Raw genomic sequence first — 24,886 nt, forward strand, 5'->3', positions numbered from 1 at the left:
AATTTTAACAATAAATTAAAAGAACAATAATAGAATATATGAGAGAGATCAGATGAGATGAGTCTAGAACTTATGGGTTCACCTACTACACTTCTTTATATTCTAATTAATTTAATCATGATATTAGTATTCAAATATTTGCCAACCACTCATAATTAGTTATATTAACACCCAATGATTATGCAATGTCAATATTCTTTTCCCTAAGTAAACGCCCCAATTATCATGCAAGGTAATTGGTCGAGAAAGTATGAAGCTCCTATGAGTTTGTTAATTCAATAGCAGCTGAAAGAAAGAAAATAATTATGATTAACCTAACCCTTTATCTTGTTTTATCCTATACTTCTGTCAATTACATGTGGTACGATCGCCTATAATGCAACTAGCTATGAGATGCTAAGGGTGATCAAATCTTAACATACACAATATAATCTAATACAATAAAACCAAACATTAAAGGAAAATCAATACCAACATTAAAGTAAAAATCACATAAAGTTTGTGGTAGGATCCGTCATAACCCTAGCTATAAGTTTAGTTACCCATAACAAAATAAACTATGAAGAACATGATAAATAAACCCCATAACCACAAAGGAAAACTCAAACAAAAAAAATCCAAAAAGGTAGAAGACGAAGAGAGTTCTTGTTCTCCGAAGGGACGCTCAATCACTTGCTTGGACTCCAAGGGGAAGCTTATCGTCTTTGCCAATAGTCTTCAATGACTCTCAAAAATGAGTTTGGGTAGAATTAAGAAGGGGAAGAAGCTGTGTAGAGAAGTGAAAGTGTCTCTAGTGTGGAACATAAGGCCTCTTTATATAAGTTGTTCCCTGAGTTTCCAGTTAGTTGAGTTCTATCTTTTCAAATTGGTTTTATCCACAATCAGAATCACTCCAAATTTTCATATCTAAGTTTAAATTTTAAATTCAAAATTCAAACTCAACTTCACATAGCATTGCCAAGGACTAAAAATATCTAATTTTTATTCAGAATATCTCCATAATGCACTAATAACAACTTCTAGCTAAACTGTAACAATTAATAACATAATTAGTGTAAATATATATAAAATAGAGTTTAATTGTATAAATATAAGTCATAAAATATATCAAAATATAAAATTATCAAAAGAGAAGAACTAAACTTGGTCTACCTATTTCTTTGTCTCATTTTAGCCAATAGATTCATTAACTACATGTGGTACGGTCACCTACAATATAATTAATTATGATATATTTGAGAGTTGTCAATTCTGAACATACAAATATAGCGCAATAAGGTAAACATCAATTAAGAAAGGAAACATGAAATTATTATTAATTATAAAGATCTCATAGAGTCATGCAAAGAATCTACCATAGTTCTAGCTATGAATTTAGCTAGACATAATATAAAAAAAATCAAAACAATATTAAACAAATTCATAGATAATTAAAAAGTAAATGCAAACTAGATGAGTCTCCTTTAGAAAAAAGATGATGAGAGTTCTTGATCCCAATACGCACTTTCAAAGGTCCAGTAGTTGTTAGCGATTGCCCAACACCAAGATTGAATAAGTAAAAAGGTGAGAGATGTGGGAAAATGGTCTCTAAGTCCCTGTCCCTTGAATTCCTTTTATAGAGTTTTAAAACCCTAATATATTTTTATGATTGGACTTCTTGCAAGTAAGCATAGTTGTGCAAGGCCATAAGTATGGTTGTATTTGTGGATCGAAGCAACCCCCATGCTTATTAATAGGGTATGGGTGTGCTGGTTGTTGTAAAGCCGTACTTTCCATCCAATTTGGGCTCAAAATGTACTAAAAAATCTAATTATGTTTTTTAATACTAAACTGCATAATTAATATATAAATTACCATAAAATTCAAATAAAATAATAGTCATACATAAATATATAGACTATAAAAACATTAAAATACAAACTTATCAGTCACCAGCAAATTAAGAAAGCATTTTTGTCATAATTGAAGAAAATTTGATGGAAAGCAAGGTCACACTCAGCATGATTACTTAAAAGCCAACTTAGGATGCTTCAACAATAAGCACAGTTGTGCTTAATGATATGCACAGTCATACTTCTAAATATTTTATTTTCTTGTTCTTTCTTTTTTAGGGTTTATACCTCTCCTTTTTTTGTGTTTCTCTATTTTTTCCCTGATCTCTTTAAAAAAAATCTTCATTTCAAGTTCTCTTTCTTTATTCTATCTTTTTTTTTTTCATATGCTCTATTTTTTTCTCCCATCCCCATTTTCTCATTCTTTTTTTATGCTTATGATATTGTAAATGAACAAATTTTTTATATGCTTTCTTTTTCATGAATAAAGTAGATTTTAGTTTTTTGATTTATTTTCTTGCAATGTTCTATTTTTATTTTAGAAAGCTAGATCTATTTTTTTTTTCACCCAATTCTTATTATTTTAAATTTTTTTTTTCAGTTTTGTAAAATAGGACCAAAAAATATAATCATAAAAATTAACTTTTTTTTTTACAAAAATTGATATTCATATTATTTAATTTTCTAATTTTTTTTCTTTTTCTTCAAGTTGCAACCTAAAAAGTAATGTACAAATTATATTGCACATTTAATTTTCTTTCTTTTTCTTTTTGAAATTTAGTGTTTCTATGGTTGAAAATGCACTCGAAAAATTTATTATTTTAAATTTATTTTTATTTATTTTGATACTTACATTGTTTAAATTATCTTCCTTTTTTAGGTGCAAAAATCAAATAATAAAAATCAAGTTCTTTCTTATCATATTATAAACTTTACAAATAAAAATAATAAAATTTTAATATTATTTTATTTATTATCTTTACTGTTGGCTAATTTGATCTCTAAAAAAATTAAATTACTTATTTAATTTATTAGAATTATAAACATAAAATATTTTTATATTTTTAGTAGAGACTAGTTTAAATTACTAATAATTTGATAAGAAATTAAATTAGTATACAATTGACCTAAATAATTGTAAGCTAAAAATGAAAAAATCAATAAAAAAAAAATAAATTATCTCATATTTGTAATCTTTAGAAATTATATAATCTAATTTTTTTACGAATCAAAGTGCCCTCATATTTTTATTCTATAACTTGTTTAATATTTCTCTTGATAAAAATGTTCAAAAAACAAATTTATTAACTTAATCAATTCATCAATATTTATTAAAAAAAACTATTAATAAACTTTTTACTATATTTTTGAAGCATATTATTATATCTTTAAACTTTATGTAACTATTACTATAGGTCTTGATACTTTTCTCACCACCCACACACCATATTGGCATACTTAGTATCTGCATAAAATATTTGGAAAGAATTACTTACAAATAAGAATTGGGGATGTCTAATATCCTTCCTTCTTTTGCTAACAAAATTTTTTTAATCATTTTTAACCATTGATGTCATGTGCTTTTGATTCAATGACTAAGATTTGACACAAAAAATTAGAAGCATTTTAGATGATAACTCCTTAATGAAGAGTAAAAAGCTAAATACTAACACTCGCTCCAATCTTCCTTGCTCACTATCCACTCCTATCTTCTCTTTGCTCACTCCTATCTCATCCCTTCATGCGCGAACCTTCCACTTCATAAGATTCAGACCACTCACAAATGGTTATAATTATCATAACTCTCGTTACTTCCTGCATAATTATGGAGATATTAATAATTCATTTCTCACATTCCTTTGTTGCTAAACAACTATGTTTGTCATCGTTAGCCGGCTTTTCAGATCATGAATCTCTTCTTTCGCGAAGCTTCCTTTTTCTCCTCTTTCTGCGACAGAGGAAGTGTAGCTTTAAGAACTTGAGTGCAAGCGCTGACTCGAATCGCAAATCTATTAGAAAAGTCTCCTTTCTTTTTTCGTCTTTAATGAAAAGGAAGTAAATTTTTTAGCAGCAATGACTTTTTGACCACAAATCTCTCGAAGAGCCTCCTCTTTCTTACAAAGAGAAAGTTTACATGTCTCTTGCTAACAACTTGATCACAAATCTCTTAAATTTATTTTACGGAAAAGTCTCATCTTTAATGAAAAGGAAGCATAGCTCTCTGAAAATTTGCATGCATGACTGGCAACAACTTTTAAGATCGCAAGAAGGAAGTTATGGTGTATTTCAATAAATGGGATAAACATTGCAAATAACAAGAATCTAGCCATCAAATAGAAGTATTAAGAAAAGAAGAACCTTACTTAACATTTACTTTTTTACCCTTCATTGTATCATAATTATTTCTAACTATAGGATGAAAAACACATAATATTGACAATTAGAAATGATAGAAAAATTTTACTTAAAAAAAGAAGAGAAGACATTAGAAACACCCATAAGAATTATCTATGATTCTGGCTTAATAAGGTTAAAAGTAAAAAGAAGCAAAAAGGAAAAGAAAAACCAACTGTGGGGTTTGATGGTTTTTTTGTTTTTGGTCGTGAGGATTGTGTGTTGGAACATGAGTGTTTTTGTTTTTGGTCCAAAAATATTAACTTGGGCTAGTTTTTATGTTTTGCCCATCTCGAGAACATTAGTGTACTTGTAATGGTAGCGTTCTTCGGAGGTTAAGTTGGCTGAAAGTTTAGATACAAAATAATATTTGGATCGACAAAGAAAAAGGGAAAGTGATAAGTCTCTTTCCACTTTTTAATTGTCGTCCTTTTGGCTCATAGAGAGATGTGCACTCTTAAGTCCCAGCAGTTGGGAAATTATTTGTACTTGCTACCCCTCAATGCCAAACGATTGATGTGAGACGGCGAGAGTAGTTACCTGCTAATGTTTTCACATGTATATATATTTGGGGACAAAGTACCATAGTTGTTTTATCTTTTTTATTTTTTTAAATTTTTTTGGCTAATCTCTAGGTTGGGACAACTTTGGATTGGATTAGTAGGCTTAAGGTGGAATGATTTTCGTATGGCATTGGCAATTTCTTTTTACACCCTTTTTTCTTTTATTTGGAAATTTACAAATTTTAAAAGAGAGTTTAATAATTTTTCAGAAATTTAATTTCGAAAGTGATTTATAAATCACTTTTTTAAAATTAAATTTGTATGTTTGTTTACATTTTTAAAAGGCTTTTCTAAAAAAATTAAAAAATACATTTTTTAAATTTTTTTAAAAATCTTTTTAAAAATGAAAACAAACAAATTTACTTTTTTTTTTCTAAAATTAAAATTTGAAAGTAAATTTGTTTCAAATAACTTTTAGAGCAAAAACATACTAAAAAAAGGTGGAAATAGAAAAAATACAGGGTATAAAAAGAAATTTCTCATATATTTTAGTTGACTCGTTAGGTAAGCCTGTCTGACTCGATGCTTTGCTGGGCGTTCATGTCTTTGGTCTTAACAGAAGAGAAAGGTTAAAGACTAAAACTAAATAATTAAAAAATTGACTTCTTGACAAATAATATTATCGAGACCCCTCCGCATTTTTTTTATATATGATATTTAGAAATTATATATTGAAATATTGTATTTTTTGAAAAATTACAAAAATATAAAATTTAAAAATTAATGGTAATTTCTGATGTAAATACAAAAATTTGAAAATAAAAAATAAAAAGTGATAAAGTCTCAAAAATTATTAGTGATGTTTATTTTTAGAAAAATTTAAAAATTAAAATTTTTTCAATAACAATTTAAAATAATAATAAAATATTTAAAAAGTATAAAAAAACTGCCAAAATCAATATCGGAAATTTATAATCAAAAGTTCTCGATGACAACTTATAACAAAAGTTGTTAATGACAATTTTTTAAAGAAATTATATTTATGTAATTTTATCATAAAAAATTATATTTCTGTAATTTAAAAACCATAAAAAAAGAGGGGGAAAAATTACCATCCTTATTGTTGAATTGTATTCTCAAAAGATAACCTAAGAAGCTTCCATTGTCATGCTTTTTTTTGGGCAAACGGTGTACTGTTCCTATTTACTTTTTGCAATCTAAATGGGCTTGATGTGGCTAGGGGCTACCGTGCTGAAGGAAGAAAGAAATTAATAGTATAAAAAGAATACATTTTTAATATTTTCCTGAGAAAATATAAATACTAGGAAAATTTTTATATGAAATTGCTACGAACGGATTACAGCCGTTAACCAACTGAAATGCGAGATAAATTCAACTGATGTGTATTCTATTAGTATAATTGCCACATCATTAATTGCCGTAACTTTATCCAATAAATACATTGGCTATTTGGCTGCCGTATGAGTTAGGACTCTTGCATGCAATAACTGAATTTCATCAAAACAAGGACAAATGAAGATAAGTGTTCCAAAGCCTGCAGGGTGATGGGGACGATAGAGGAAAGAGCATGCATGCGTTTATGGTATTAGTATAGTGGTTAACAATGTCTCTCATCATTCAAGTAAGTTTTGGGACCATTGATCCATTTCCCTTCCCAATTGGCAAATTGATTTGTCATGTACGGCCATAATATAGTACTGAGACATTGACCTTGCCAGCTCAGCAACCAAACAACAAAATCCAAATTTTTAGCGTTCGTGTGTTGTTGTACACACAAGTTAACATCTTGTTGGTAAGCATAGGTACTAGTAACTTCCATTTGTGTTGCAGACTTCTATATGTTGGCTCTGCACGTATGCATGTTCCTAGTTTTCGTGAAACGGTAAAAGTGTCGTTGTTTGTCCAAGACTCTACACAAGTAGGAAGCTAACGATGGGTCAGTCCATTCAATTGGTCCGTGCAAAAGTTCGATTATTTAGGCAATGGTCCAACTTCTTCGTTAGGACCATTTTGACAGCATGCCTAGACTACGACTTGTGCCATCACTATGTGCTAAAATTAATCTATGGGTGATATTGGATAAATTACTTGATGGTACTCACAAAATTTAGAGGTAAGAAATTTATTTACTACATAGGTACGAATATGAATATAGATAAATACTCATAAATTTTAATAGAGATTAATATGAATATGAATATTTAAGTACGTACTTCGCCGTATCCGCATATATATATATATATACATGCTTAAATTTTATTCTATAATTATATATTAAATTTTTGTATTATTATAATAATTATGTGAAGTTATATAAGATTAATAAAAAAATATATTTAATAATAAAATAAACTAAAAACTTTATTTTAGTTTATATTTTTAATAAAAAAATTTATTTACTATTTTATATTATTTAATTAGGCTAATATAATTTAATTATTACAGTTGACATGAGATTGACTTTTAAAAAAATATTATTTATATATGATACACATATAAAATATTTTCTAAACAAATATTTTTGTTAATAAAATCATATTAATATTTAAATTATAAAGTGAATGATAAATAATAAAAATATTGTAAATATTTTATAAATTTTACAATCATTTACTATTACCATAATTTTATTATTTATTGATAATATTTAAATTTTATTTTTTATATTTTAATTTAAAATAATATTTTCTTATACAACATGTGCATTACAAGCACAACTATAATCTATTGGATCTAAATAATATTATTCTTACCATTTATTTACGTTCAAAGAAGTTTTTAAAAAGATATAAAATATAAAAAAAATATTGTTAATTTTTATTTGTTAATTTTTCTTTAGATAAAAAAAATATAATTTTTTTATATACACGTATACTTTTTTATTATAAAATTTTATTGTAACCATTTATCTTTTATTCAAATTCTTTTTTTTAAAATTTATATATATTTAAATATTTAATTCATTAAAATAATTTTTTTTAAATTTATATTTTTGACAAAATACTTTTATATGGTACATAAGTTAAAAATACTAATATTAATGTATATATATATATATATATATGTATTATATTATGTTTTAATTAAATCTGCTATTTTTCTTATAATTTCATATTTAAAAGTTAAAAAAATATATTTTATGTATCTACTTTTCGTTGTCGTTTAGTACTTGATCTTCTCTGTCATAACTTTATTCTCATTCTCAATTTTTGTTTCATTAAAACCTAGCAACTATGAAACGTTATTCATTAGAGTTAGTTGTCAATGTCGCCACAAGAGGTCACCAAGTGATGTCACACGAAGGGCCACTTATGTTGCAGATCTATTTCGTTGTCGCTCTGATGTTGCAATCGATCGAATCTCACACAAGATAGGATCATTGCCAATAAATAACTTGTGTGTTTAGTTTCACTTATTATTTCTAAGAATTTTAGTTTAAAAAATTATTGTATTAAGATACATTTAGCACTTGTGATCTATGAATATTTTTTTTTATCAATGTTTGTACCTTGTTTAGCAACTACTTATTGAATTTTTTTATTATTATGCTACTTACGTGAAGGTATATAAATATATCTTTTTTTATAAATTTTTTTTCTCAAACAAGCACAGGTAATAAGTTCAAGATGGGTATGTAAGTACCCGGAGGGTACGAGTATGAGAATTAATATTTATACCCACGCAGGTATGGGGCTAAGTACGAATATTTTTTTAAAATGAGGGTATGAGGATGGGTACTATAATACTCTACCCATACCCTACTTATTGTCATCCCTAAATTAATCCATATATTGCTTCTTCTTCTTTTTTGTATTTTGAGAGAAAAAGGCATAGGGGATGACTTAAAAAACTAAAAGTATTTTTTTCTTTCTTAAAAATATAATAAATATACTTCTATAATTTTTAATATAGTTTAATACAATTTTTCATAAAATAGTTTTTACTTCTAATTTTCAATTAATGTCCTAAGGACACGATTAACAATATTTAAATTAAGAAAAAAAATCTATATATTGAATCATACATATATTCTAAAATAAAATTACGATATTTCACTCCTTTTTTTAGTTGTATGCTAAATAGATTATGTATTGGATTAGGAATCATTGTTCACTATATTAAAAAAAGTGAAAAGCTGACTTTAGATAAAGATATTGGGCAGATAATGATGAGAAGTGCTGCAAAAAAGCAGGTTTCTCTGCATAATTATTTGGGAAAAGAAAAATTTTCTAAGTTATAAAGCCTCCTAACATACTTTCATGGTAGGAAATAGACTATGTTCTTTCAAGGAAAAACACACCTCGAAGTTCAGTGGCATGGACATAGCTTTCAACTAAAAAATCAAAGAGAATTATATGTTCCGTCACCATAATCAGTTGTGACAAAACATAAAGAGACCCATTTTTGGTCAAAAAGAGAGTGACTTTTCGAGGAGTTTATGAGGATTTTCTAGTCCTCCGACTGAAAATAACTAAAATTGATTGAAAAATAGGGATTGACATGAAAAATATTTCAAGTCCATGAAACTAAATGAGTTCTCAGACATCCCTCAGAACTGGTAAAAAAACATAGGGACTTATAAGGAAAATATTCTAAGTTCACAAGACTAAATGAGATTTTAGATTTCTCTGAAAATTAGTCGAAAAGTGAGAACTGATAGAAAAATTATTCTAAGTCTATAAGACTAAATGAGCCCCCATATTTCTCTCAGAATTGGTCAAAAAATGAGTTGAGTAGGGAATTATTCTAAGTCCAAGAGACATGATAGGCTCAAAAAGTGATATCGAAAGAATTACAAGATTCAAAACAGTTATCAGTAGTTACCAGGTACCATCAAATGAAGGTTTGAGATACGAAAAAAGATCGTGAGTGATAACAGTTATGGAAGAAGTCACAACCGTAGCGATTGAAGACAAGCACGTGTAGAAGGTAGTTACTAAAAAGTGCTCGCAAAAATAGGAGGACGGTAGTGGTCCATTTGCCTATAAATACTACGAAACTTTATATTTTGGGAACAACTTTTTACACTTAGATACTGTACTTAAAATTCACTGCACATTGAAATTATGCACTACACCAGACACAAGCTACCCAGAGTTTCACAATTGTCATTCATTCTGAGGAATCATACGTTTATCTTTCCGCACTTTAATTTCAATTTGTTTATTTCTCGTTTGTTTTGCACTTTTTGTTTCCTGTAATTACGTTCTTGATTCAGTATGTTGGTGTAAACTTTTTACATTCAATTCAATACTTTATTATCATTTGGTTAGTATTTCTGCTCTGTTATTTGTTTTATGACATCTCATTCGTTAGCACTTTAACACTATATTTAAAATAATTTAAGAGGACTTAAAATCTAGTCTCCATATCACTCTTAGATTTATTTATTTACTTTCTACAAATTTTAACTGTAAACATTGACACACCGAGGTTGGTACTTTTAAGGCTTTTTACACTCATAATCGTCTTTCGAAGGCTGAATAGAACAAGCCAAGTTGGCAACTTGTACATGTTGTTTGATCTATGGATCACTTACGATATTAGATCCTGGGGGAAAACATAATGTAGCGAAAGCCCATTACGAATCGATGCACAGACACGCATGAGAGTAGAAAAAGTATGTGTCTATAATCAATTCTCTCGTAGATAATTACTTAGTAACTTGAATGTATTTTTAGTTCTTGAAAAGATAGCGATTAATAGACACTTGTATCATTATTAAGTGGTAAAATTAGGAAAATGCACATTTAAAGTTAAGACGTGGTCGCATATACAATGATAACGTAACGTGTGTATCACGTGTGTTTAATCATTTCCCCACAACTATAGGAAGATGACAATAATCCAACAGGAATTCTCTATCTCTGTAGGTGTTGAAAGTTTTTGAGCATTGGGATATTTTCCATCAATCGATCGAAGCTGCTATTTTTAATTATCTAAATTAACTCGTACATATTGTTTACATATTATTTGTTTTGTTTTTTATAACAATTTTTAATGTCTTTTAGGAAATAAAGTAGCACACATTTGAATACATAATGTAGAAAAAAATTGAGGAAATCAAAACAAAGTGTAAAAATAGATGCGAGAAAAAGAAAAGGTGCAATAATCATTTTCCTGTAGTTTTCATGTGAAGGGATTGATTATAGTAAGTCTTAGATATTTAAAATGATAACACGAGTAACTTCACAGTCACACCCCCCAAAAGTGGTGCAAATCCAAGAAGTGAGTGGGTGCGCTATTAAATGAAAGAACTTTTGCTTTTTAGTATTTGTATCTATATTCTTTGCTTTTATTATAGACATTATTTGATTTTGGAAACCGCTTTATTATTTCAACACTAAAGAGTTAAAGGGAAGAAATTAAAATTTAATTAAGGGTTATTAAGTTCTTTAGAAAAAGTTACGGGTAAATGTCCTAATGATGTTGATCATTTGCTATCTTTTCCCTTTTCACGAATGACATCGAATTAACTCATGTCGTGATTGAAGTTTATGCTCTTGGTTCAGCTATGGCCTCATTGTTCATTGGTCACTATACCCTTGTCGAATAAGCCCAGAATTTTATGGTAGTGGATTATTTTGGGCACACGGCAATCGCCATCCATATTACAGTATAAAGGGTGGGACCATCCCAACTTGTTTTGGTAATCCTTTTAATCATTGTAGATTATGAACCAAATAAAGAAACCCATTGAAGACTTTTTTTAGTTTATGTCGGATGCGCGCGGCATCATTTTATTGATTATTTGAATTTATCTGATATTCATAGTAAACCCCTCCTCTAGTTTAAAATGATTAAGTAATAGTATATTTGTTTTTAAATTCTAATTAATTACAATCATGATACACTTTAAATTAATAATAAATACAATTACAACTACCTTAAATGACTTCATAGCCTTATCCTTTAATCATGTGTACTGTCATGTACTTATTAGAATTTACTGTTCAAGTAGATATTGTTAACTAAAACAAGACAAGTTAACTTCATCATTTTAAAAGCCTAAGGCAACACATATACGACTTTAAAGTGTATCCTCCTAACTTCTTTTCATTTGTACATTCAATTTACTGTATTTCCTTTTTATCTAACAAATATTAGATTATTAGAGTTTTCTTGAAAGGAAAATAGAGTAAACAAATTTCTGAAATTTTATTTCTTTTAAAAATAGATGTTCTTAATTTTTAATTTATTGTAATTGATACTTAAGTTAAAAGTAATGTTTCAATAAATATTTCTTTTAACCTGGAATTAAACACTAACGGGTAAACGTTTCTGTTCATTTATTCATAAATGTTGTCCACTTATTTTTTAAAATTATGAATATCTTTTTCCTTTATTTTCAAGTTCTAAATTAAAATGAAAAAGAAAGAAAGGGAAGGCTTTGCATTGGTCGATCGTGAAGACAACGTTAACAAATGGATTATAATATTTTTACAACAATATTTTTCTCTCTCTTTATTATAGCAATCATCTTATCACTTCTTTTCTTTTTATTCTTCTGAGTTGTAACAAAAGTTATACACATCCTCTCTGTAAATAACATTTCTCATAACAAATTGATTTGACAAAATCACAGACACAAGCCCGTGTTAGTGATCAATGCAAAGCACTGTTGTTTACCAGAACTATAAACACATTCCAAGCGCAAAGCCATGCGTTTATATCATTTCAGTCATTAAAGACTTCAAGTTATCATATCATCAGCAAATGATATGATAACTTTCAAATGACATTGGGCATAGAGGTTTGACAGGGATTGCGATTCCACGTCGATGAATTAATAGTGGCATTTTGGGTTGAGCAATATAACTTTGCTTTTGAACTGTGTGGTTCGCTTTGGTCGAATATGAGGACTAAAGAGGAAGAAGACTCTTCATGTTATTTCTATCTTTTTTACTTTTTAATTTAAAAACTTAAGAAATAAGGAAAAAGATTTAAAAATAGAAAATAATAAACAACCAAGATTTAACTTAAATCAACAGTGACGGTCATTTTGTTGATAGTCATTTAACCCCAATTAAGTTATAAAATGACTTATTGGAAAACAATTCATGTAAAACTCAATTAGGACAAATTGAAAATTAAGAATGTCTATTTGAAAGAGATCAAAATTAAAAGATTTGAATTTTTTTTCCCTGTTGAAATAAAGAAAATAGATTTGCATTATTTTTCTAGTCTGAAATAGATAAATAGTTCTCACCACTTTTATTTATTAATTAAAAACCACCATTAAACCTTAACAAAATAAGATTAAAATTTAATAATTTTTTCTTTTATTACATAGCATTATTCATTTATAAACCTTTTCTTAATAATGATTTATTTTATTAACACTTTTTTCAAATGTACGGAAATTATTTTTAAATTTGACAAAAGAAATTTTTTTTATTCAAACATGTTACTGTTAAAAAAAAACAGGATTTATTTTGTTTTTAAAGATTATTTTATGTTTTAAAAAATTCAGAAAATAAATTGTTTGATAGGGTCTATTTTCAGTTTAAGTTTTAAAAATTGTTTTGAAAGCAGTGTTTCTAAAGTCTAAAAATCAGAATTAGCTATTGCATTTTTTTTAAATCTATTTATTATTTATGCGATAGGATATAAATATGTCATTTCATTAATAATAGTATTGTAATAAAATTATTAAAAAAAGAAGAAGAAAAGGTAATGGAAACAAACTTGAGAAATAGCGTCCGAAAATATGCATCAAACAAATTTTCCTTTTCTTTTCTTTTTTAAAACAAGTTCCAAAAGATGTTTTAGATTATAGTTTTTAAAATAAAAAAAAAAAAGTAGAGAAGATAATCAAACAAACCCTCTTTGTTTTCGGTGTTTTGTTTTCTTCTCGTTACTCTTAATTAAGGTCACTATTCCGTTCATAAAAATCTCTTGACCTTTTGAAGTCGTTTTCTGTATTCTTTGATGAACTGCATGAAAATGATGCACTTCAGGACTATATAGTATTTCACCAGCTAGGCTTAGCCAATCCTCTTTATCTTTACATGTCACTAATCACTCCGCAAACTACACACAAAGACTTTCTGATATCGGAAGTTGCCTACCCAAGAATTTTCTTCAAGTTGATCCACTCTCATGTTGGCAATGTCATCCTCAATTAATGATAGCTCGACCAATAACTCCTGGTCCCAGAGCTAATTCGCCACCTAGTGCTGAATCTGTCTGAGAACCCTTCCTTAACAATGCTTATATATTGTAAACCATGTGCAATATATATTGATCCACATTGAAATTTTTACAACAAATTAAAAGCTTCCATTTTATAAGCAGAAAATCATTTTCAGTCATTTTATAGATCCAGAAAAATATATAAGGGAAGAACTGAATGTAGCGGCAGACTTACTCACCCCACATTTTTTGTAATTTTATTTTCTACTTTTATTTGTGTATGGAAGCATATATTTATATCGTGTCCACAAATTTATATACATAATTACATGTTATTCCTACCATTTAAAATTTATAGGTTCATCGTTGACTAAAGGGAATGTGAATATGAACACGATACGTGACATAATTAAGGGCAATGCAAATAAATCGGCTACAAATTTCATTTTCACAAAACAGATCCTGAAAATGAAGATGGGATGTTCCCCATGGTACAGATACACCCACCCATGTACTAATAGTTCTCACAAACTTATAATTTTTGGGACATTAATTAGGACTGCAGGCAACCTCCCACCATTATATTTTTTTTTACCTTTTTCCCTCCCCAAAAATTTAGAGAAAATTACTTAGTCAAATACGTTTAGTAAATCTTCACTAATTAATTACCACCTTCTGCTTTCCAACGTCTAAATCAAATATTACCTTTGGTAATGTCTTCACATGTTTGTTACAATTTTTGTGATTATTGAGCAGACGATACATCATATAAGTAGTTGAGACAATATTCTTGACGTAAATTCTCTTACACCGACAAAAAGGGTAACCCAAATGATGTTTCATGAGTAGGTAAAGCTGAGAGAGTTACATGTGTACGTCTTGGGTAACTATATGATGATGAGACAGAGAGAAGATAATACAGCGTGGAACTTGGGTGGATTCCTCTGCTCTATTTAATTTAAAGCGTAAAACTTTCAAATAAGCGTGAGATTGAATCATGCACACATAGAATCGCGAGTCTGTTACCGGAAATGCATGCTCAAACCACGTGCCTTTCCTATTTGCTAGTAAAATAATGTGTAAATTAAGTAGCATCATTAAATCCTCGCACCTACCTATATGTTCTGTTCTGTTTGTCTTGTTGTAGTTGTTTTCTTGGCCATATTGCAGTTGTTAATTATCATTCATTGACTTGTCCCAAATGAATTGAGATTGCGTCTCCAAGCCACACTTTTGAGCTACTTTTCATTGTTTAATATATAGTGAATACATGCTGTTCTCTCTACAACCTCTACTATCTAGTATGTTTGCTTAAAAAAAACATTAAATATTTACATTTTTACTGGGGCTGATAAGCTGGCCAAATAATATAAAAAAAATTATGAGATAGGTAAAATAAAATAAAAGAGATAATTACAAATATTAACTAGTATATCCTTAGGGCATTGATGTAAATTATAATTAAAGAATTTAAAATAATTTTTTATTCAAAACTATTTTTAAAATAAGTTTATCATGATTTTTAATACATTTTAAGTGTAATTTTTAATAAAAAAATATTATAAATTCTTTAATCAATAATAATGATAATAATTTTATTTTTCCAAAATCATATTTGGCTCTATGTCCACTCAACAAAAACTTTTCTCTAGTCTATTTTGTTCCACAAACTAGTTATAAAAACACTATTTTAAACACGAGAGATAATATCTAAAGAATAAATTTGTTTTAAAGATATTAATCAAACTTTTGATGACTGAAAAAAACCTAATTCCCATGACATGAGTTGTATATATAAATATAAAGATTAGTGATCAAATTACATAGGTATTAATACTCACACTTGCTTTTACACAATTTAATATTTTTATTAAATAATTAAATCATAAAAATAATTATTAAAAATTAGAAATTTTAATCATATATATATATATATATATATATATATATAATTGAGAGTAAAATAAAATCTTAATTTCAAATATTTATAAATTAGATTTGATTCATGATAAAACTGTATCAAGTAGGGAATTTAAGGATTAAAAGGTCACATGTAAAGATACACGAAATAATTTACTCTAATTATATAATTGTATTTATTATCATGGTATATATAAATATAAACTATGGTTACAAGACATGGTTATCCAAAAACTATTTATTTTCCTAAATGGGTTGTAGTTTATATGAGCAAGAAGATGAATAGCTTATGTATATATTCTTGGAAGCAGTCTATGACATGGTTATCTCCTTTTTTATTTTAAAAAGAAAATTTCCTGTTCATTGTGTGTCGTTCATAGTCTTTTCAAATGTAAATATTATTTTTCAAAGTTTGTTTCCTGGTCGTAGCAAGGTGAACAAATCAATACAGGTCATCGCAAGTTGACATAAAACATTTCCAGAAGCAAGAAACATTTTGTGCCAGATCGTGTCTATAGTTAATTCATGATATTAATATTAATCGTGAATTGTATTAATCATTTCAAAAGCAAAATATTGCAGCATCTAAGCAGATTTTACTGACCACGTTGTTTGCTTCTTACTCATGTCTCCAATCTGATCCACAAATTATTTTCAAATTTGCATTGTCGAATAAGAGTTATATATGCGCCATTATAATCAAATGGATTGACACCTTATATTTCACTCACTACTTGCAAGGTAATAAACAAATAAATATATCAAGAACTGCAGATTCTTCTTTAATACTGAGATTAATATGTATCTACTTATAATGTTGAGAATATATCACAAGCCGCGTTAATGCATAAACAACTCTTTTATAAACAGTTTTATTATATGGTACATACGAACATATTTTATACAAAAGCCTTAAAGAATTGGGTTTTATTGGTTTAAGGTGATATAAGTTCGTTAAGAAAATAGAATTGTCTTGGACAGAAACTAAGGATGATATATTGATAATTTTCACTTTCTTTTAGCATATATATACATATATTTGGTACTACTCAGTAATTCTTTTTTAATAAATCCAATATTTGCAATCTTAAATGTTGGTCCAGTCTCCACTTTCAGAAATAAAATGTTGATATATTCATAGTTCGCAAATTGTACTATATATTCTCTACCAAAGAAAAAAAAGAAACAAACGAGATATTGTGTTGTGATCGTTATTTTTTAAACTTATTGCACTGGTTACTTATTTAAAGAGACAGAGAAAAAAAAAACAGTACAAGACACTCGCGCCTGAGAAAATCTGGGCCTTGGTTTGGCTCATAATTTATCGTTAAATTAAAAAGATTAAATAATACCAATAAGTTTATGTAAAATAGTGAATCGTTAATTAAAATAGTATAAATTAAATTTTTTAAAAGATTTTGAATTGGAATTTTAAGTGTGTGTATATATATAACTTGTTAATAAACTTAATTTATCTATGCTATAGATATTTTTAATTTAAACAGAACGGACGATATCTGTAGCTCTACACAAAATAACAAGTTTTGTAAAATAGTTTATTTGAATGAATAAAAATAATTTATGATATTATATTTGTTTTTACATAATTTTTAATTTACACTTATTTTTTGTATCTGTCATTAATTGTTTTTGTTATATCATATAGAGCAGGAAAAGTAATTAATTTCTTTATTTTTATTATATTTTTATAATACCTTAATATATCTTTTGTCTCTTTTATTTATTATTTTGATATTTATGCATCATTATTTTTTTTGAGAAGAGAATAATTATGAAATTAATATTTAATGCCATCTTTACATTTTAAAACTAATGCCAAACAAGAGTAATTTTTTCATAAAAAACAACAGATGGAAAAAGAAACATTATTTCTTTCTCTAATCTTAAGTAATTATTAAGCATTTGTATTGTACTAAAAGATTATGATCACTAAAGAACTTTTCTCTTATTAAATAGCACGTGGCTCTTTAAATCCAAAAGGCATTTTAATTAGTTAATGCTTTGGAATAAGCTATGAAGCAGATCCTTGATATCAATAAGGAAATAGAAATGTATATGTATGAGCTTCAACTAATGATCTGCTTATGATTAATTAATATGGACATTAATTGAGTAGATTTTTTTTATTTTGATGGACCCTCAAAACTTTTTGGCTAGTGGTACTTAAGGTAGACGATGCCTTTCAAAGTTAAGTTGTTATCACATGCCCTGACAAAGTTCATTCACTTCTTTCACCTTTTTATTTCTTTGAAATTATTGTTTTTTAACAAAGGTAAAGTGAAAGTAGGGAATTTTCATCTTTCAGCAACAAAAGTGGAAAAATGAAAAAACCCTAAAATTGAAAACTAGAAGAGCCAAGTGTCTTTGAGTGGTTAAAGTTCTTTTAAGTTCTAAACTTGACATTGATTAAATCATTGACTTGGATTTCAGTGGCAACTCGCCTCTGTGTTCCTTAATGTATTCATTTCTTACTTTATACACCAATAAATATAATAAAATAGTGAAGAATATATCTTTAGTAAAATCATTGATATATCTTACTTTCTGAATTCATTGGGGGGGGGGGGGATAATATAACTATATATTTTTATGATATCATCCCATCATGAATTATCATTACAATAAATATCAATTATTTTTATTAAAATTATAATAAAAATATATATATAACGATTCAAATGTTTAGTTTAAGATACCCCTAACAGCATTGAAAAGTATTAATAAATGATTTTATCATTAAAAAAAATGCTGAAAAGAACATTAAAAGTTACTAAAAGCTATAATATTACATTTTAAAAATAATTTAAATTTAAAATTTGAAACTAACATTCTAAAAATATTGATTAACATTTTTTAATTTTATTAACCTACTCCAAAACGAAGTTTTCATAAGGAGCAAGAAAGTGGAAGAGGGCACAGTATTATTGATATTTAGAATTTATCAGTAGCACCACTTAATGTGGGGAATGTGGGAATGCAATGAAAAAGAAAGAAAAATAGAGAGAGAATAGGGTGTAAGGTGGGTCGCACGTTAATTCATTATGAAAGCGGTTGTCACACTCACTTTCACGATTCACACACAACGCCAAAGGCAAAAAGTGCACACTCACAGGTAATCACATTCTTCACTCTCTCTCTCTTCACACACATAATATCTGTATAGTTCACAACCAATTCCATGCCCATTCCGAAAGCATGCTCATAAAGTAAATTACAAATATTCTGATTTAAAACCACAATATATAATAATATGATAGAAATAATGCTTAATTCACCACAAAAAACCGTGACAAATAATTAACACAGCGGAGTCAAGAAATTTCATTAAAATCATGACATAATTTGTTGCACTTACAAACTGTTGCAAAATAAAGCGTCACAGTGAAAATTCTTCTCTAAATGAACTAGCGTGAGTACCACAGTGAAGCATAGTAGAAGAGAAAATACTTTTCGTTCAAAACCCTCAATATTAAAATATTATGTCAAATTGCATCTAATTCAAATTAAGTTAAATAGTTTATTTAAGAGACTAAAAAATTTTTGTCTAATTTTTGTATTTATAAAATTTAAATCTAAAATCTGATGTATAAAAATAAATTCGTCACTACTTAAATTAAGAATAAAATATGAGTAACTAGTTCAGCTTTTAGATTGGTCTTTAATTTATGGCAACAGTTAGTCATTATTTTTAGTTCAGTGCTATTGCATGATCCATCATTTCACTTAATAATATAACGTTTTGTTGTTATTTGTTATGTTATTGCTAGGAAGTACTTTGAAAATAATAAAAAATTTTTTTTTATTAAAATATTGTTAATGTACTTTTATTATAATGATTAATAAAAACTATTTATTTATTAAAAATTTGAGACCATATTTTATTTGATGGTTAAGTGAAAGGTACATAGTTGGTGGTAGGTACTCTAAACAAGTGGAAGGCTTTACTTACAGGGAGGAAGCAAGAAACTTGACAACCTCGTCGTTTTGCTTCTTCTGCTGCTGCTCTGTTCGCTGTGGGCTTTTGTTACTGTCTTTCACTCTGTTCGAGATTTGTCATAACAATAACAACAAACACCATATTAATATTAATATACCCAAAAACATTAAACTTTTCTTTTTTGCAGAAGCTTGCATTCTGCTAAGTTTCCCGCTTCTTCGATTGTATGAAACCTTCACTTCTCTGTCTCACAATTATGCTTCCCGCTTTTACATTTTCATAACTCTATTTTTTTAATTATTTTTTCTTTAATCTGAAGCAGATTGCCTTATTCTCTTTCTCGTTTTGAGGGAAAGTTGAATAACAGATGAATAGCAGAGCACGCACCACTCTTCACTCAATGAAACCTCCTTTAAATGATGCCAAAGTAACTTCTTCTGCTTCTTCTTCCACATTCTCTCTCTCTCTCTCTCTCTTTTTTTTTTTTAAATTTCAAAACTGAATATTTTATATTTTTTCTTTGTTTTTTTTTCCCTCTATCTCTATTTGATTGCATTGTTAGTTTCTCAGGAGACGAGCCTGTGAGGCTCAAAAAACTGTTTCTGAATTCTGAAAAATAAAATAAAATAATAAAGCTTGATTTCAAAGAATGGAATTTTTCTTCCCATTTGGGAGTTAAGTGAGAAAAGGTGTTTGCTTTTGATCCAAATCTAAAATGGGTTCTTTAACTTCTCTTAAGAAACGAATAATTTAATTAATTTTTATATCCCACTTTATGGTGAAGAAGGAAAATCAAGTTTTTATGTTAATGATAAGTTTATTGGTGAATGTGGAAAGCAGAGGAAGATGGAAACTGGAGGGAGCAGAACAATGGGTGGCCACAAAAATGGGCGTCGATCCAATCGAGAAAGGAAAATGGCTTTGATTCAAGATGTATTTCAATCTTCCTCAAACCACAACACATTTTGTTCATTTTCATTTTCATTTCGTTCTTTTTCTAAGTTTTTCATTCGTTCTATAAAATCACTAGTGATTCATGTTTGGTGCAAATGCAGGTAGATAAGTTGAAGAGAAAGCTCAGACATGAAGAGAATGTTCACAGGGCTTTAGAAAGAGCATTCACAAGACCCTTGGGATCTCTACCTCGTCTTCCTCCTTATCTTCCTCCATATGTCAGTGTCTTCCTCTCTTCTGTGTTGCAGCTTCAGGCAATGAGTTAGTTCATTGTGTCTGAGAAATAGTATTATTGCTGTTTTTTTTGTTTTTGTTTTTTTTTTTTGTTTAGCGTGGACTTTAAGGCCACCCAATAAAAAAATTACAGATAAATCATTCTTTAATTATAATATTAGTATTCAATTTTTGTGTTTTTTATTTTTTGGATAGAAGGAGAATAATGAGGAATGTGTGTACTTGTTTTAGACATTGGAGCTTTTAGCTGAAGTGGCAGTGTTGGAGGAGGAGGTGGTTAGGCTTGAAGAACAGGTTGTGAATTTTCGGCAAGGTTTATATCAGGAAGCTGTGTACATTTCCTCCAAGAGGAATGCAGAGAATTTGAATGACCCTAATGACCAAAATGCAATCAGAAGCTCCAAGCATCAGAGATCAAAATCTTTCTCTCAAAGTGAGTTCAATTCAGCTATTATGGGAAGGACTCAGCCTTCTCTTGCCAGAAGTGCTTCCAGCAGAAAGCTATTGTTCTCAGCTGATACTGTCGCTGATCACACCGCAAAGCTAGTCCAAGGGAAACAATTGCATTTGCACAGAAAACAAGATTCATGCTCATCTATTCCAGAAGATGGAAGGGGAAAAGAGAATAGATTATTTAGTAACTTTGTGAAGGATAAGCAATCACCAGAGAAGAAAACTACCAAAGTCATTACTTCAGTAAAGAAATCTCCACTCAAACAAGAATCACCTAACAAGTGCATGGATCACTTGAAGTTACAGGTAATTAGTTAGAGAGTAACCCCACAAACACAATTTTCAACAATACTAGTTTAATGCCTGTTTGGAATTGCTTATTTCTGAGAAATAGCCGGTTTTTTTCCTCACAAGCCGTTTTTGCTTGTCTAGTTGGACTGGAGATTAGTAGATCATGAAAGGGCTCAAAGTTCCTCAAGTTCATCTGATGAAAGAGTATCAGAATTTGATAGCACACCCAATAGAGTTTCAGAGGATATTGTCAAATGCTTGTGTAGCATAGTTGTGAGAATTGGTTCATCCAAGGACAAACTTGGGGAACCAAAAACGCCTTCCCGTTCTGCATCAGCTTTCAATCAATGCAACAAAGAAAAGGATCAGTTGTGCGATCCTTATGGTATCTGTTCAGAGTCCAAAACAAGAGAAATTGGTCCATACAATAATTTATTGGAAGTTAAAGCCTCCACAATTGATCTCAACCGAACAACAAATGCAGTAATTTTGATCCACAGACTAAAGTAAGTTATGAACAGTTAGTAACTATTTTGGTTTGATGATACTAAGTGTATAAATCTAATCTTGCACACATATTCAGGTTTCTACTTGGAAAAATGGCCTCTCTAAACTTGAAGGGTCTTACCCATCAGGAAAAACTTGCATTCTGGATTAACACTTACAATTCCTGCATGATGAATGTAAGACACCTTTTTGCCATTAGTTTACTACTCATTACAATTCTAGAATGAAAATTGGGTCTTTTAGTTCTATATTTGAAATGAATTTGATGTCTCCTTAGTTTGCTTAATATACAAAGAGTCAACACCTCATAAGATTTTGGTTTCAATATTGTAGGCATATTTAGAGCACGGCATACCTGAGAGTCCAGAAATGGTTGTAGCACTAATGCAGAAGGTACGATGATTTGTGCAATATTCTCAACATAATATATTGCTAAATTATTGTAATGCTAAAAGCCATTTCAACTTCAGTTCTGAGCTTCTTATACCTATTTCCAACAAACACTTATGTAATGTTCTATCTCTATCAAGATATATCTCTAGATAAACATGCAAGTTTACTGAGACATTGCAATGCATGTGTCAGGCAACAATAGTAGTGGGGGGCCAGCTGCTCAATGCAATTACGATAGAACATTTTATCTTGAGACTGCCTTATCACCTCAAGTTTGTAAGTACCATAATCTTTTACTTTGTTGAATTTAGCGTTTGGATATAATGAAGTTAAATTTTTCTCTTTTTTGTGTTTTATTTCAATGTTCTAAAATTATTAACAATTTTTTTGATGTGTTCAAGGATACATAGTTATTAAAAAAAGACAAAAATCATAAATTGTTATTAAAATTTATAGTATTCAATGTTATTAATATATATATTTAATTTCTAATAACAACTTATTATAACATCAATCCCTTAATTTTGATGTTGCGACAGACCTGTCCAAAAGCTGCAAAAAATGAAGAGGTGAAAGCTAGGAGCATATTCGGGCTGGAATGGTCTGAACCCTTAGTAACATTTGCACTTTCCTGTGGAAGCTGGTCTTCGCCTGCAGTATGTTTTTTAATCTTAATTTAGAAGATAATATTATTGTGTGGGCCCTGCTTGATTATTATTTTTCAGCTAATACCGTTTTAGGATATGTTAATGTTACCAATCGGTCTTGAAATGTATGACCGAACTAGACATGTCATGTGACGTGTTCCGCATCCGATTTTTCTTAAATTATTTTGGATTGAAAATCCATTCGTACAGCTTAACATTATGAGGGGCGTTAATTTGATCGTGAGAAATTTGAAATTAATTCCACACTGCTGGCAGAAACCAAGAATGCATGTGTAGTAGTTAAGCTGGGAGAGTCTAGAGAGCATCATAGTACGGCATTAAACAAATATTAGAAAGCTTTTGAGTTTCCACAATTTCATATTGTACTACTAGGATAAATAACAGTGTTGACTATTGTAATGTTATTGTGAATCACTTCTAGATTTTGGGCATAGATAAGTTTAGTTCGTATAAATGTTAATATTTTTAAAATAGTTTCTATAAAAAATTGTTAGTATTTATTCTCTAATAAAACTAGTTTTTTTTTGTCCCTTTAAAATATCAGAAACTAAATATGAACATAATTTTTAGAGGTTAATTTTAAAAGCAATATTATTGTAGGGATCAAAAACTCATTTAAATTAAATTTTATATGTAAGAACCTGCTAATCAATGAATTTTTAAAGAATTTTTAATTAGTTTATTAAATATTTATCATTACTTGTAAAAACAAGTATCAGATGTTTTATCAATTTTAGATGGAATAATCAATAAAATTTTCTTATTTTCATTTCCTTAACTAGTGTCACATAGCATTTGCCTTATATTTAACAGTTAGATCTAGAGATTTTCTTTTTCGTGGTATCTATATATTTCCTTTGATTGGTTGAATTGATGCAACAAATTTCCCTTTTTTTTTTTCCCTTTTGAAGGTGAGGGTGTATACTGCATCACAAGTTGATGAAGAGTTAGAAGCAGCAAAGAGAGATTATTTACAGGCTTCGGTTGGCATTACAAAAACAAACAAGTTAATAATCCCAAAGTTGCTGGACTGGTATTTACTGGACTTTGCAAAGGACTTGGATTCTTTATTGGATTGGGTGTGTCTCCAACTACCCGATGAAACAAGAAGCCAAGCAGTTGAATGCCTTGAAAGAAGGGGAAGAGAATCTCTCTCACATATTGTACAAATGATGCCCTATGATTTCAGTTTCAGGTTGCTTTTGCATCAGTAAGTTACTGAGAGGTGTTGTTTTATCACTCAAACCATCAGTCTCCTCAACTTTGGTGTGGTGGGTTTTTTGTACATTGGATAGTTCAACATAGAAAGTACATAAGCCAGAGCATGTAATGTTTTCAATTGGGAATGGGTTTTGGCACTTTTGAGTTTTTAATAGGGTCATTGCTGGTTAGTTATGCTTTTAGCAAATATACTAGGAATGGGGGTTTCTTGGACATTCACTTGAGTGCAAACATTTTGGGCTTATAATAATAATAATAATAATAATAATAATCATCATCATCTCATAAATTGCTTCCACCCCAGCCCAAGGCCCCAAGTGGCAATACAGCTAATTCATAGAGTAAAGCTCAACGTACCTTGGATCATGCTTAAGCTTCATTCTAAGCATTTTAAAAGGAGCC

The 24,886-nt window shown here is 28.8% G+C and overlaps 1 protein-coding gene across 2 annotated transcripts; it reads left to right on the forward strand.

Annotated features, from left to right (window-relative positions):
- The first annotated feature begins 19,769 nt into the window (after nucleotides 1-19,769).
- On the forward strand, nucleotides 19,770-24,534 carry LOC113858469. 2 transcript variants are annotated; one of them, XM_027491136.1, is made up of 11 exons: nucleotides 19,770-19,987; nucleotides 20,086-20,190; nucleotides 20,604-20,696; nucleotides 20,819-20,935; nucleotides 21,183-21,710; nucleotides 21,837-22,201; nucleotides 22,279-22,378; nucleotides 22,536-22,595; nucleotides 22,788-22,871; nucleotides 23,135-23,251; nucleotides 24,175-24,534. In XM_027491136.1, the coding sequence occupies exons 2-11, from the start codon at nucleotides 20,131-20,133 to the stop codon at nucleotides 24,475-24,477; spliced, it is 1,827 nt and encodes a 608-aa protein (XP_027346937.1). In that variant the 5' UTR covers nucleotides 19,770-19,987; nucleotides 20,086-20,130; the 3' UTR covers nucleotides 24,478-24,534. The 2 variants fall into 2 exon arrangements, with proteins under 2 accessions (XP_027346937.1, XP_027346938.1); XM_027491137.1 differs by lacking the exon at nucleotides 19,770-19,987 and having other exon boundaries at nucleotides 20,027-20,190.
- The last annotated feature ends 352 nt before the right edge of the window (nucleotides 24,535-24,886 follow it).

The sequence above is a fragment of the Abrus precatorius genome, unplaced genomic scaffold (genome assembly GCF_003935025.1).
Source record: "Abrus precatorius isolate BTA unplaced genomic scaffold, Abrus_2018 Scaffold2, whole genome shotgun sequence".
Classification (NCBI taxonomy): domain Eukaryota; kingdom Viridiplantae; phylum Streptophyta; class Magnoliopsida; order Fabales; family Fabaceae; genus Abrus; species Abrus precatorius.

What these genes read in the sequence shown, in the direction of transcription:
- LOC113858469 (XM_027491136.1), top strand. Translation starts at nt 20,131, where the DNA reads ATGAATAGCAGAGCACGCACCACTCTTCACTCAATGAAACCTCCTTTA. An exon ending in ATTTTGATCCACAGACTAAA is followed by an intron (nt 22,202 to 22,278) that starts GTAAGTTATGAA and finishes ACACATATTCAG; the next exon opens with GTTTCTACTTGGAAAAATGG. An exon ending in TGCCTTATCACCTCAAGTTT is followed by an intron (nt 22,872 to 23,134) that starts GTAAGTACCATA and finishes ATGTTGCGACAG; the next exon opens with ACCTGTCCAAAAGCTGCAAA.